This window comes from Hippocampus zosterae, chromosome 2 (genome assembly GCF_025434085.1).
Source record: "Hippocampus zosterae strain Florida chromosome 2, ASM2543408v3, whole genome shotgun sequence".
NCBI lineage: Eukaryota > Metazoa > Chordata > Actinopteri > Syngnathiformes > Syngnathidae > Hippocampus > Hippocampus zosterae.
The window spans coordinates 6,191,784-6,206,168 of NC_067452.1; the positions used below are offsets into that span (position 1 = coordinate 6,191,784).

General features: G+C 43.5%; 1 protein-coding gene across 10 annotated transcripts in view; it reads left to right on the top strand.

The window, feature by feature from the left end:
• The window catches only part of atp11a (ATPase phospholipid transporting 11A), a 33,135-nt gene that overhangs the window by 12,448 nt on the left and 6,302 nt on the right, over window positions 1–14,385 (top strand). For 7 of the 10 annotated variants that reach the window (XR_007961330.1, XR_007961331.1, XM_052057576.1 and 4 more), the window contains 25 exons: window positions 4,595–4,717; window positions 6,043–6,132; window positions 7,380–7,460; window positions 7,533–7,640; window positions 8,060–8,188; window positions 8,290–8,393; window positions 8,480–8,527; window positions 8,693–8,757; window positions 8,874–8,955; window positions 9,439–9,589; window positions 9,694–9,891; window positions 9,973–10,086; window positions 10,186–10,245; window positions 10,332–10,498; window positions 10,605–10,676; window positions 10,793–10,866; window positions 10,961–11,064; window positions 11,151–11,332; window positions 12,090–12,338; window positions 12,435–12,612; window positions 12,718–12,820; window positions 12,894–13,039; window positions 13,126–13,185; window positions 13,277–13,404; window positions 13,961–14,096. Coding sequence is in view for 8 of the 10 variants with exons in the window: in XM_052057576.1 (XP_051913536.1) it covers window positions 4,595–4,717; window positions 6,043–6,132; window positions 7,380–7,460; window positions 7,533–7,640; window positions 8,060–8,188; window positions 8,290–8,393; window positions 8,480–8,527; window positions 8,693–8,757; window positions 8,874–8,955; window positions 9,439–9,589; window positions 9,694–9,891; window positions 9,973–10,086; window positions 10,186–10,245; window positions 10,332–10,498; window positions 10,605–10,676; window positions 10,793–10,866; window positions 10,961–11,064; window positions 11,151–11,332; window positions 12,090–12,338; window positions 12,435–12,612; window positions 12,718–12,820; window positions 12,894–13,039; window positions 13,126–13,185; window positions 13,277–13,404; window positions 13,961–14,096 (2,952 nt within the window). In the remaining 2 variants the exon portion in view is untranslated. The remainder of the gene's footprint in view (window positions 1–4,594; window positions 4,718–6,042; window positions 6,133–7,379; window positions 7,461–7,532; window positions 7,641–8,059; window positions 8,189–8,289; window positions 8,394–8,479; window positions 8,528–8,692; window positions 8,758–8,873; window positions 8,956–9,438; window positions 9,590–9,693; window positions 9,892–9,972; window positions 10,087–10,185; window positions 10,246–10,331; window positions 10,499–10,604; window positions 10,677–10,792; window positions 10,867–10,960; window positions 11,065–11,150; window positions 11,333–12,089; window positions 12,339–12,434; window positions 12,613–12,717; window positions 12,821–12,893; window positions 13,040–13,125; window positions 13,186–13,276; window positions 13,405–13,960; window positions 14,097–14,385) is intronic. The other 3 variants (XM_052057580.1, XM_052057579.1, XM_052057582.1) reach the window with 3 other exon arrangements.

Consider the following 14,385-nt stretch of genomic DNA (forward strand, 5'->3'; position numbering starts at 1 on the left):
TAATCCAAATAGGAGTAAAAAAATAGTTTGACATTTTCAGTAATTAAATAAAAACAAGGAACATTTTTTTTCAAAGTGCAGTTTCAAGGTTCTGATATTTGTAGCCTTGTAGTGCAGCAGTTCAATTTTCATATTGCCGAGTGCCAAAAAATAAAGTGTATATTAATATTTTAGGACAATGCCATACAGCAGGGGTGCCCATTAGGTAGATCCTGATCTACCGGTAGATCTAAGACGGGTCCCAAGTAGATCCGAGGAGTGTCGAGGAGAAAAAAACCAAACAACCATTTGTGTGTCTTTGACCATGTTGGTAATATATTTTGTGTGTTAATATACACTGCACACTAATCATCAGTCTCATTTTCACAAAAAAAAAAACATTAAAAAAATAAAATAAAGCAGGTAAATCTTAAATTTACGGTGGCGCGTGATTATGTCACCGGAAGTTGTTAGCGCTCAGCAGTTTGCAATTGCAGCTTGTGATCAGAGCTGTTGCGCTCTATCTTTTATCGTCATGATTCTCATTCAGAGTTTACTTCGTGTACAATTCACCGAGGGCACGAGCAAAGAATAGGAATCTGGGAGGGCCCAGGAAAGCACTTTAAAACGGTATGTGTGAGCTACGATAGTTAACAGGCTGCAAAAGTGCGTCCCATGCCTCCGTTTCAGGCTGTTTCTCATCATGGCGTGCGCGCGTTTGTGCGTGTGTGCGTGTGTGCGCGTGCCGGTAAGGGTAGATCCCGGGATGTTAGTTGATCGAAAAGTAGATCTTTGGTCCAAAAAGGTCCCCTGCCATACAGTATATCAGAACAAGGTCAAGCATGTGATGGCGACTTGGCTCACACCATCGACTAGCTGAGAGAATTTCAACTAATGATAAATAAATGATGAGGGGACAATCTTATTGTCAACATCCACGTTTGGGTTTTGGATGACTTTTTCGAGTGTGCGAGAGTTAATGAGTGGGGGATAGTGCATTCATTTAGGCTAAAATTTTCACCTACACTTTGCCGGATCTCAAAGAGACGAATAGATCGATGCTAATGTCAGAAATTCGTTTGTTTACCAAGACAGCTTTATTTGAGAGTGATATGATGTTAAGTGTCTGTGCATGTGCACATGCTCTGTTGTCCAATACGCACAACAAAGGAGCAGACTCAGATAGCATGTCTGATTCATGTGTGTGTGTGTGTTGTGTGTGTGTGTGTGGCCGGCCATATCACACAAAACAGACCACCATCATTTACCTAAGATGACTTTGCCTCTGTCACAGTCTGTTGGCAAGAGACATAAAGAGATAAAAGATGGAGGTTATCGCTGACAACAATGACTCAACTTCAAAAGCTGTGTCGAAACAATTGTCATCTGTTTATGTGACTCAAGTGTCCTGTGGGTTATCTTTACATGCCAGGTGTCACACAGCCCTAATGTGTGCGTCACTTAGCGCAGAGGTAGGGAAACTCCAGTTACTCGAGAGCCATATCTTGCCCGCGTTAGATCCCTCCCTACTCCAACGCACCTGATTCAAACAATCAGCTCATCGGCAAGCTCTGGAGAAGCCTGAAACGATCATGATCAATTGAATCAGGTGTGTTGGAGTAAGAAGGGAACTAAAATAGGCAGGATATGACTCGAGGAGGGGCGGCCCGGTAGTCCAGTGGTTAGCACGTCGGCTTCACAGTGCAGAGGTATCGGGTTCGATTCCAGCTCCGGCCTCCCTGTGTGGAGTTTGCATGTTCTCCCCGGGACTGCGTGGGTTTTCTCCGGGTGCTCCGGTTTCCTCCCACATTCCAAAAATATGCATGGCAGGCTGATTGAACACTCTAAATTGTCCCTAGATGTGAGTGTGAGCGTGGATGGTTGTTCGTCTATGTGTGCCCTGCGTTTGGCTGGCAACCGATTCAGGGTGTCCCCCGCCTACTGCCCGGAAACGGCTGGGATGGGCTCCAGCACCCCCCGCGACCCTAGTGAGGATCAAGCGGTACGGAAGATGAATGAATGACTCGAGGAACCGCAGTCCCCTCCCCCTGGTTTAGCATATATCGTTGATAAATTTCTTGGACCAACGTATTGGGGCACCTGGTGATTACATGTACAACAAGTGAAAATATGTGACCAGTTGGCCCGCACCTTTACACCTAGAACCACTTCCACTCTTCTGCTTAGACTTTTTGGGAAGATGTTGCATCACATTTTTAGTCACCCTGACAAGCATTGACTGATGTTGACCCGCAGAAAGGCTCTTTTTTTTGCTCACTATCTCTGTTCAAGTTCATCACAAAGTTGTTTTGTGAGTTTGAGGCCAAGGCTCAAGCACTACAAACTCATCCAAGCATGCCCATAATGGCATCCGCAATCACAGAGGAGCAAAAAGGGGCCTTCCCAATAAGTTCCCCCAAACTCTTCCCATGTTGAAAGCATTGCATTGTCCCAAAAATATTTTTGTGTTGCTTTGTAGAATGAAGATATAGGCTTCATTGGATATTACGTTGGTGGTAGCGTTGGAGCTGTTCGAATCAAGTTAGTTTTTAGGAAGTGTGTACTCATTGTGGGTGGATCCATGTCCTGCTTGTAGTGCTAGCCATTCAAGATGTGAGGAAACTGAATTGTAAAGACAATAGGATAGGTGGAGCTTGTTTACTCATCTAAATATAGCTAACTAGTGAGGCAACGCTAGGTGGGATATTTGTTTGTAAGCCTATGTGTGGCACTGATTGAGGCAGACAGATATAAAGTCTGCACGCTCCCATCATCCATCTTCCCTCCATCCTGACCACAAACGCTTCCCCTCAAACTATAAATAAACTTCTGAAAGCCACCATGTCCTGGAACATGAAACGCCACTCGAAGAGATTACCAGGGTTCAGAATAGCCTAATGTCTCCAGTTACACACAAAGCCTCAAGATCACAGCTCACATTGGCAGTTTTCAGAGTATAAGACGAGGTTTATTTTGTAAGGATGCCATCTGATTAGATTAAACTCAGACAGGTTTTTCTGCAAAAAGCTTGACTGCCGGTGGAAGTTGAACTCAATCGATAGCGGGGAGACTATAACCTTAGGAGCCTTCCAGAGAGAGGCCGATGATGGAAAGCACATGCAGCCCTAAGACGGCAGTGGACCTGGACGATCAATCACTTGTCATCACAAATCACAGCAAGGTACATCAGTCCAAGTGTCACTGTCACCCACGAACGCAGTGTTTAATAAAACAGTTCAGGAGACATTTTACTTGCTAATTGTGACAAAATTAATAAATTTTGTCGTGACTACTTTCCAGGGCTGTAGAATAGCTTATGCATAGTCCATGAGGAACAATGATGGTGCGGCAGCGGGCGACCTGCCTAATTTTTGACGCGACAGGCATACATTAAGAGTTTGCTTATGTTATTTTTGACGTAACTTTCTTAGCAACATAAATAAGTACAAAATGAAGTCAAGTGCTACAGCCGAGTCGAGCAAAGTGGAGACCCTTGACCCTGAACAAACTGCAATCATTTTATTTTGATGAAAGAAACCCATCTATCCATGTATTTCCTAAAACACTTTTCCATATCAGGGTCGTGAGTGCACCTAGCAGCATATCCCAGTATGCTGCTGGGTGCACCAATGGTACACTCTGGACTGTTCAGCAGTCAGTCACAGGACAGGTTCAGAAAAAAATGAATTCACTTTCACAACTGTGGACAATTATAAGTCTTCAATTAACCTGCCATGCATGTTTTTGGAATGGGGGAGGAAGCCACAGTACGGCCAGAAAGCGCATGGAAGCACAGAGAGAATATGCATAGTGCACAAGGAAGGCCAGAACTGAGATTCAACCCCCAAATCTTTGAACCAGGCGGGAGACATGCTAACCACTTACCCAAAAAGACGGCGAATGAAAAGCCATGCATGCATAACAAGCATTCACAAGTATTTATGTTCAAGATTGATTGATTTGAAGTGAGACAGAGAGCGATTAGTCAGCTTTATTTCGACTGGTGTGCAACAGGAACAATGCCCGCCACCGTATTAATTCTATTAGCATTTTTGCCATATTCACACTGCACATTTTGAGTTGAGCAAAATTCATCCGGTCATAAAAGGCTGCTGTCTATACACCTTTCCATTTTCATGTTAACATCTGATTCTATAGTTCAGGTTGAAGAACAGTGTTAGTATACGGCACCCAGCACACCTGTAGTTGTTAGTGCGTACAACAATGTCATTGTGAGGCAAAAACTGTGTTAGCATTGTGCAAGTTAGTAATAGGACCGGAGAACGATTCCACTCAAGAAAAGACAAAGATGAGGTCAAAATGGGAGAAATAGCAGTTTCGTTTGCAATTTTTACACTTTGTCGTTTGTGGGTGACTGCGGGAATGAAAGTTGGCATCGTCGACATACCAGAATTGATCACACGCGACTGTATATCTGTTCATTGAGGACAAATAGCTCCTTCATCTTGATTATTTGACAGAAAAGCGTGAGGCGTCACATGACATCCTGCTGTTGAAATCAGGCTTTAATATGTGGGACACTCAATATAAGTTTAACAATAAAGCTTCTTTGAATGCGCTGTACAATCTGTATATTTTATGAATTCCCCTGCAGTGTGTAGGTGAGGAGAACTGGGTGGACAGTAGGACAATCTACATTGGACACAAGAAGCCTCCTCCAGGGGCGGAAGCCTTCATACAACAAAGATTTCCAGACAACAGGATAGTCTCCTCTAAGGTCAGTGAAAGCACAAGAGGGCCAGTCACACAGGACCCGATTTAAGATGCCAAATGGGAGACGCTAAATTGCGTGCTCACTGAGACAGACATTGTGTGCTGTTGGTGTGTGCGTTGTGCGTGATCGCCGAAGATTGCACTTAAGGCTGTCACATACAAATGTGTTTGGAATTAATTATCCTTTGTTCTATTCCATCGACCACTCAAGGAATCGCCCCTAACCCTGACCGCACGCACACACATAGAAATCACGGGTATACCAGTTTTTAGGTACAACATTTGTACAACACACAAACCGATTGGATTGACAGATATTCCAACACAAAGCTTCTCAAGATTAAAACTCACTTCAGAGGAAACGAGCATGGCGGACAAAGAGGCGGCATTGTGGCAATAGTTTTTTAGCCCCAAAAAAAGCAACATAAAAAGAAAAGGAGGTGTTGAGTGAGAGCGCAAGCACAGACTTTCTGTGGAGCCATGTTTGTTTTGATTTTGTATTTCTCACCGTGCTTCCTCGCCAACTCGCTTTCCGAATGGCTGCCTGTTTGTCCTCGAGGGACACCTCACACGGTGTCAAGTCTCAGGCCTAAACAATCCAACATGTTGAATATCCCCAATTTGAGATTGGAGCTACCCAAATGTCCTTCCAGATCAGCCTGAACACACCACACGCAGCAGCAATATCTCTTAAAATGATCTTTTTGAGCCATGGGATTAAGTGGAGAGTCTTTCTGGGGCTAATTTTCTGTCCTCGTGATCCGAGCTGAATGAGTAAAAAGGAATGAATGAAATAAACCTACCTTACCCATCATAGTGCAGTGGTAACCTGTTGCACCTACCTACATGTTTGTCTCGTTTTGCAGTCATGACATAAAACTTTAATTTTGACTGTTTAAAGAATGAAAACATTAGGCATAATCCATGTATAGCTGTTTCTGTTGCCAGAAGAGAGGTTCAAGCTTCCCGCTGCACGCGGCAACCCAGAACATTGGTTGCGAGCACGGCAATAAATAAATAAAGAAAGAAAGAAACAAACAAACAAACGAACAAACTAAATAATAATTATTGATTAATGAATGAATGGTTACAAGGTATATATTTTCGGATCAACCGATTTTGTGGTCAACACAATAGAGATTACAATCTTAATCAAATCCACTCAATCTATTAGAATGAGTGAACTTTATTGTTCACTCATTCTAATGGATTGCCCATGCTGTTGGCAACAGGTGTAAAACTCGTCAAGACTTCTCGGCATTTAAACGGTTTTGCATTTTACTTTATTTGTCCCAGATGCCTGAACTGACTACTGTTTTGTGTTCCCAGTACACATTTTGGAACTTCATCCCCAAGAATATGTTTGAGCAGTTCAGGAGAGTTGCCAACTTCTACTTTCTCATCATCTTTCTGGTTCAGGTAACATTACATTGATTTGATTGCATTTTCATGACAAGGTCTTTCACCAATGGTTCAGTTTGGAACAATGACAGTAACCCTCATCAGGTTGTATAGACATGATGGTCATAGCTGCATCCTCTGTGTAAATTGCATGACATCATATTAGTGTGGCACCAGGCGTCTGTAGAATATTACAAAGTAAGGCTACATAAAAATTGGAAAAGTAATACTGATCATCATGATTATTTTAATTGATATTGAAATGACTGGCGAAGGAAAATGATACTTTATTGATTTCAAAAAAACGTATCATTCAACTAGCAAAACTGTCATCCTCGACTCATACCCATTCATCCCTGCACTTTGAACACAAGAACAAGATAATCTTCTAAATATAATTTGGAATTCAGGCCTCTGACATGTTCATGCATCCACACCCTTGCCGCAATGCATCTTTCCACACATTGTTATCGTGCATTAGCATCTCCCTTATCTCTTAATTGTTTTGATTTTCATCTTATTTTGTAGTTCAGATTTTTATTTATTTACTGGGCTAACATGCGACCTTGGGGCCCTATTTCATATCATACCATGTGGAAATGTGTCCTGCTCCAACTTTAAACTCAACTTTAAATGTAACTTGAAAGAAAAAACAAAAAAATAAATGAATAATAAATAAAAATGTATCAAAATAACTACAATTAGAAAAAAAGAATAAATAAAAATAAATGTCGTCTGTCCCAGCTCCATTAATATAATTACTTTGTAACATATTGGGAAGGAAATGTGTCTTTATAGTATAGTGATAGACACCACTAGATATTTGTTTTTATAGTCATTAGTTTTACAGTAAACTCCAACTGGGGTGTCATGAAACAGCGTAAAGCATGCTCAGGGACGGCCGTCAGTAGTATATAACATCAAACATTTGCCGCACAAGGAACATGCATTCAGGATACCTACATAACATTGGAAAAATGCCCACACACGCAGCCGTTTGGCACATGAATCATTTTTCTGCGATATTTCAAATTTCGATTACCGGTAATTGCCCGACTGCAACCAAAGTCATCAAACATGAGATGTTTTTTTTTCTTCTTGGCTTTGTCAAGTTTGTGTCATAAAATGTACCTATTGCATTCTTGCCATTCCATCCCCATCATAAAATGGAAGTGAACTAAAGGGCACTGCTTGTTGTCATTGAGCTAATGTCACTGTTGCGGCCGATTTCCATACTGCGAAATGTCTTTCCGTTGTTTTTTTAGTTGATCATTGACACACCCACCAGTCCTGTCACCAGTGGACTGCCGCTCTTCTTTGTCATCACAGTTACAGCTATCAAGCAGGTGGGAAGCCCGAAAGCCTGATGTCATGCCATGCCATGGCCTTTGTCACCATCCGCCATCTCTATTTCTCAGGGTTATGAGGACTGGCTGAGACACAAAGCGGACAAGGCTGTCAACCAGTGTCCCGTCCACGTACTGCAACATGGCAAAGTGATCTGCAAGCAGAGTCGCAAACTGCGGGTGTGTTTGTGTGCATATGTGTGTCCAAATCAGTCACTCTTACGCCGAACAGCATATTCTATTGACTCATACCAAATTAAGGTTTCGCCCTCTGACTCATACACATATACAAAGGGGGTGCAAAAGTATGTACTGTACAAAGGTGTGAGCGTTGTACCAAGTTGTTTTCCTTCTTTATCTCGTATCTTCTTTATCTCGTATCGTATCTTGTATCGGTTACAGGGGCCCGATGAATGGCCATTATATTCACAAGGCCATTGATAAAGCTCCTGTTTTTTCATGATAAAAAGTGTACACTGGACCTACTGTACTTTTGCACCCCCCCTCGTAACTGTGTCTCAGGTTTTGGGTCACAAATGCACTCAGACCTATTGCAAATGAATGAGATAATAAATACCTCTTGGTTGGATTTGCCTCAGGTGGGAGACATAGTCTTTGTGAAGGAAGATGAATCGTTCCCCTGTGATCTCATTCTCTTGTCCTCATCCCGGGATGATGGAACCTGCCATGTCACCACAGCCAGTCTGGATGGCGAGAGCAGTCACAAGGTGCGTGAGCATTTATTATGCTGGACGTTTACTTGACACGGCCCGCCTATCTCATGTCAAGTGTTTGACCGTGCCGAGAATGTTTTGTATTTCTTCCACAGACATACTATGCAGTGCAGGACACCAAAGCTTATAACGCTGAGAAGGAGGTGGATTCAATCCATGCGACCATCGAATGTGAACAACCACAGCCAGACCTGTACAAGTCAGTGAAACCTGCTGCTGCGTACACCAGCCAGAAATTCATTTTCCCAAACATATTTCTTCTTATTCATTTATTTTTCTGAGTAGGTTTGTTGGTCGCATCAACATTTACATGAACAATGAGCCAGTGGCAAGGTAATATTACCATCTGTACCTTTCACATACAGGATATAGTGCTGTCTCGCATGCTTTATAATCAACGTTGTGCTACAACAATAAATACACATTGCAAGTTTTTCCCGCATAACAAAGTTCCGATGCACCTGAAAAGGCCATAATAACAATTGTGACTGTTCACAGGCCATTGGGATCGGAGAACCTGCTTCTCAGAGGAGCCACACTGAAGAACACAGAGTGCATTTATGGTAATTTAACAAAAAGGCAGAAGATTTCACCATCATATTTGTTAATGTTGTTTGTCAGTACTCCCTTAAGAGAAGGTTCTCATCGAACCAATATATCTGCCATTTCCTTATTTCAGCAGTTGCCATCTACACTGGGATGGAAACAAAGATGGCTCTTAACTACCAGTCCAAGTCTCAGAAACGCTCAGCAGTAGAAAAGTAAGCTTTTCTTTCCATTCCTATCCACACAACTTCTGGAACTACACCGACTGAAATCTGGAGCCTTCATTTTTCAACCCGATTTAGTGGAATGTTCCATCTATTCATCCATTTTCCAAGGCGCTTATCCTCACTAGGGTTGCGCTGGCGGGATACACCCTGGACTGGTCACCAGCCGAGGGCGGGCCACATATTGACAAACAACCCTTGAGACTCGCATTCACACCCACGGATAATTAAGAACATTTCATTTACCTTTTGAGGCGTGTTTTTGAATATGAGAGGAAATCTACACAAGCACGGGGAAAACATGGCATTCACCACATAAGAAAGCCAGCGACCGGATTTGAACGGCAAACCTCAGAACTGTGAGGCAGTTCGGCTAACCCCCTCATCCACCGTTGCCTTTACATCGGCTTTAATATCCAAACACATTTGGTGCAGAGGATTAGTATGGGGATTTAACAGGTTTTGTATTGGCAGGTCAATGAACGCCTATTTGGTGGTCTACCTATGCATTCTCATCAGCAAGGCCTTTGTCAACACAGTGCTAAAATATGCGTGGCAGGCTGACCCCATCAGAGACGAGCCCTGGTACGATCAGAGAACTGAGGCAGCGAGGCAGAGAAACATTGTGAGTCTGGTAAACGCAGCATTCCACACTGCTGGTTATTTCTTTATCTTTAAGGGTTATCTATTCCTTTTGACGCTTCTCACGGTCTCCTCTTGCCTCCACAGGTGATCAGAGCCTTCACAGACTTCCTGGCCTTCATGGTCTTATTCAACTACATTATCCCCGTTTCCATGTACGTCACTGTGGAGATGCAGAAGTTCCTGGGCTCCTATTTCATGATGTGGGATGATGAGATGTTTGACCAGGAGCTTGGCGAGAGAGCAGTGGTCAACACATCGGACCTGAATGAAGAGCTGGGACAGGTTCTCCATTGTCTTGCCCTTTGTGAAAACATTTCTCCAGTTGGCATGTTCATCGATGTAGCCTTGAATTCTTCTCTCCAGGTGGAGTATGTGTTTACTGATAAGACAGGAACGCTGACAGAGAACAACATGGAGTTCATCGAGTGCTGTGTGGATGGACATGTTTATGTCGCCCAAGCTATTTGTAATGGACAGGTGATAATACAACTCTTGTATTTTCTTTTTGTCATCAAACGATTGTGAAATTAATGTTGGCATCCCTTACTGCCTCAATTCATTCTTTCATGTATTTAGGTTTTGCCTGGTGCAGACAGCATGGACATGATTGACACATCACCGGGTCCTGAGGCCAGGGTGAGTGAGGACACAAATCGACTGTCTGTCTGCAGTATTTGTCTTGAAGTAAGTGGGAGTACTTGTGTTGCCTCTCAAAACAATAGCAGCGCGAGGAGTTGTTTTTCCGTGCGCTGTGCTTATGCCACACTGTGCAAGTGAAAGAGGAGGAGACGGTAGATGGCATCAAGCAGGGCATCCACCTTGGCAAGTCCACTTCCTTCTACATCTCGTCCTCTCCGGATGAGGTGGCGCTTGTAGAGGGCATGAAGAGGTGCCTTACATGCACATGAATCGTTTGGTCAAAATTATTTATGCGACCTTGCGTAAAAACTCTTCTTTTAAAATTTGTGTGTTGCAATATGTTTGTTGTGCTGAAGACTTGGCTTCACGTATCTGAGACTCAAAGACAGTCACATGGAAATCTTGAACCGGGAAGAGGAGATTGAGAGGTTCGTGTCCCTCCTTGATACTTTTTTTTTTTTTTTTTAAATCTCTCTGCATGCAGAGGATTATTAATCTGCATCTATGAAATGGCTAATTGGATGCAATGTTGTTACCCAATCAGGTTTGAACTCCTGGAAGTTCTGACCTTTGACTCTGTCAGAAGGAGGATGAGCGTCATTGTCAGGGCCAGCACCGGTAATAAGGATCTTCTGTTTGGGTTTCTCATCAGATTTATATACCGTACATATTATATATTTCTTCTTTTTTGTTTATTTGCCCATGTCTCCAGGTGAACTGTACCTTTTCTGCAAAGGAGCAGACTCCTCCATCTTCCCAAGGGTTATATCAGGCAAGGTGGATCAAGTCAGAGCTCGGGTGGAGCACAATGCAGTGGTGAGAGCAGACACGCATACTCAAAAGACATACTGCACTCTATATCCACTCTGCATTCATCACGTGCCAACTGGATTTCTTCCAAGGAGGGTCTTCGGACACTCTGTGTGGCATACCGGCCGCTCAGTCCGGCGCAGTACCAGGAGGTGTGCTTACTTTTGAGTCAAGCCAAGTTGGCACTACAGGACAGGGATAAACGTCTGGCGGAGGCTTATGACATTATTGAGAAAGACCTCATCCTGCTAGGAGCCACTGCTGTGGAAGACAGGTAGGTGTCAGCATTCAATTTGGGCTCGTCTGAACTCATTTGGGGATTTAATATTGGTAATCGTGGCTCTGAACTCTGTGTGTGGCGTTTGAATGTTCTCTTCACCTGAGCCTAAAGCATGCATGCCATAGGTTAAATTCAAGCCCATCGTGAGTGTCAATGACTGTCTTGTCTACACGTGCCCTTCCGATTGACTGGCAAACAGTTCAGAGTGTGCCCCCCCTATTGCTGAGAGGTCGAATGTGGAGGTTCTGGGCTGCTGCGGAGACACACGGCCTGCGTTGGATGTACTGCCAAATTGTCTGAAACGCCTTCGGAGAAGGCTTGAAATGAATATTCAATTCATAGGCAAACGCTCTTGATGGGCATTCCTCCAGTCCGAATGCCAATTGCACGCTCCCTCCAAACTTGTCCAAATCTGTGTCAGCATGCTAAACTGCACATTTCAGAGTGGCCTTTTTTTTGTGTGTGGCCACCCTAAGGCACATCTTTGCAATAATCAGGCTGTCCACTCAGCATCTTGATACGCCACACCTGCGAGGTGATTATCTCGACAGAGGAGAAATGCTCACCAACACAGATTTAGACAGACTTGGGAACAATATTTCAGGAAAATGGCCTTTTGTGGATGTAGAAAAACGTTTCGATCTTTGCCAAAAGGGCTCATAATTTTGTTCAGTGTAGCCATAACAAATGAAATAGTCAACCCTCTTGATGCGCTACTTGCTTGACCCTTCCTCAAACTTGACCTTTGCAGACTCCAAGAAAAAGCGGCAGACACCATTGAGTCCCTGCACAAAGCTGGAATGAAGGTGTGGGTGCTGACAGGTGACAAGATGGAGACGGCAGCCGCCACTTGCTATGCCAGCAAGCTCTTCCACCGCAACACGCAGATCCTGGAGCTGACCACCAAGCGCACAGAGGAGCAGAGCCTTCACGATGTCCTATTTGATCTGAGCAGAACCGTCCTCAGGCAGCATGGCGGCATGAGCAGGGACGTTTCTGGGTGTGTTTTGAAAGATGTCTGCGGCTTTTGGAGAATTGCAGCCAGAAGTCGCTTAGGTAGCACACAGTGTGATCTTGCGGTCTTGTGACTGTGCAGTTTATCAGGTGACTACATGGACTATGGCCTCATCATCGATGGAGCAACCCTCTCAACGGTAATGAAGCCAGGCCAGGAGGACTCAAACTCCGGAAACTACAAAGAGATTTTCCTAGAAATTTGCCGCAACTGCAGTGCTGTCCTCTGCTGTCGAATGGCGCCGCTTCAGAAAGCGCAGGTACAAAGGCAACCTCTGCCTCGGAATTGACCAATTTCATATTCTAAAATAGAAGAGCAAGGCTCACTGGTTTGCACTCGTTATTCTGATTTTTGACCTTTCTAGATTGTGAAGCTGATCAAGACTTCCAAGGAGCATCCAATCACACTTGCCATTGGAGACGGAGCCAATGATGTCAGCATGATCCTCGAAGCTCATGTTGGCATAGGTGAACACTTTTTTTTAAGCATTTAAAATTGAGAATCAGTTCAGGGGCCAACATAAATGGCCTTGTCCCTCAGGTATCATGGGTAAAGAAGGACGTCAAGCAGTGAGGAACAGCGACTATGCCATTCCCAAATTCAAACACCTGAAGAAGATTCTGCTTGTCCATGGACATTATTATTACATACGCATCTCTGAACTTGTGCAATACTTCTTTTACAAGGTATGGGTACCTGTAGTGTGGATGGCGTGTTCTTTTCATGCAAGGTGGGGGATGGACCGACCGAGTTTATGCTTCTATTCCTGCAGAATGTCTGTTTCATCTTCCCGCAATTTCTATACCAGTTCTTCTGTGGTTTCTCACAACAGGTAGGGATGCACTCGCACAAGCACAGCGAAGCACAGAAAGACACCACAAATGATCAAATGTCTCACTCATCGTGTCTCTCCTCATTTTCAGCCACTCTATGATACAGCCTACTTGACTCTGTACAACATTAGCTTCACTTCCCTGCCCATTCTGGTCTACAGTCTCATTGAACAGCACATCAACATGGACATCCTGAAGAAGGACCCGTCCCTATACAGGTTGGAGCTCACCATAATTGGCTTACCGACTGTGCTCATCTGACATGGGTGTTTTCTGAGTGACTACAACACACACACACACACACACACACACATACATGCACTACCAGTAAAAGCTACCAATATCTGTAGTTCCAGAAGTGATTGGACAGTGAAAAATAGTTTGATTATTTTGCCTACATCTACACACCACTAAAATTAAATAAACCAGAATGGAAATACCACTTTTAAGCCACATACTGTGCATAAATGGGCTGTAATTTGTGACTACCACTTTTTTTCTTGGTCTGAAAATCTACTCTTGAATTTCACTTGAGTTACTATATTTGAAATGCTTCGTTTGAAAGCGTTGTCTGGTCATTTCGGACACAACGGTAACTGTTCCAAAGAATACCGTAAACTGGAATGAACTGTATTTGATGAATCAAAAGTAACTCTGTCAAATGAACACATCACATCCTGATCTGGAGCTTCTCCATCAGGAGTCAATGAAGTATTGATGAGTACCGGTAGGTGTGTTTTTGCTCATGGTCATGGTTTTTCCTTACCTTCACAGGGACATTGCCAAGAATTCATTACTGCGGTGGCCCATCTTCATTTATTGGACTCTCTTAGGTGTATATGATGCCATTGTGATATTCTTTGGTGCTTACTTCCTGTTTGACAACGCCACCTTTACCAGCAACGGACAGGTAGCACCAGCGTGTCCACAACAACACTCTTGCTTTGTCTAGTTTAAGTTACCATTGAGGTTACCAAAACAACAATAATAATAATAGTAATAATAAGAATAAATAAGACAGAGTGGGATGGGGATGGAATAATAGCAGGTAGTACAATGTCAGGCGACGAGTCACAAACAATTTGAGTCTGTTGTCTTGACTACCGGTAGTTTAATCTTGGTTTCAATGTCCATCTGCAGATTTGCTGTCATGCCAGATGGGTGTTAGATGTCAGAGTTTTTAGAGTAGACTGTCTGCT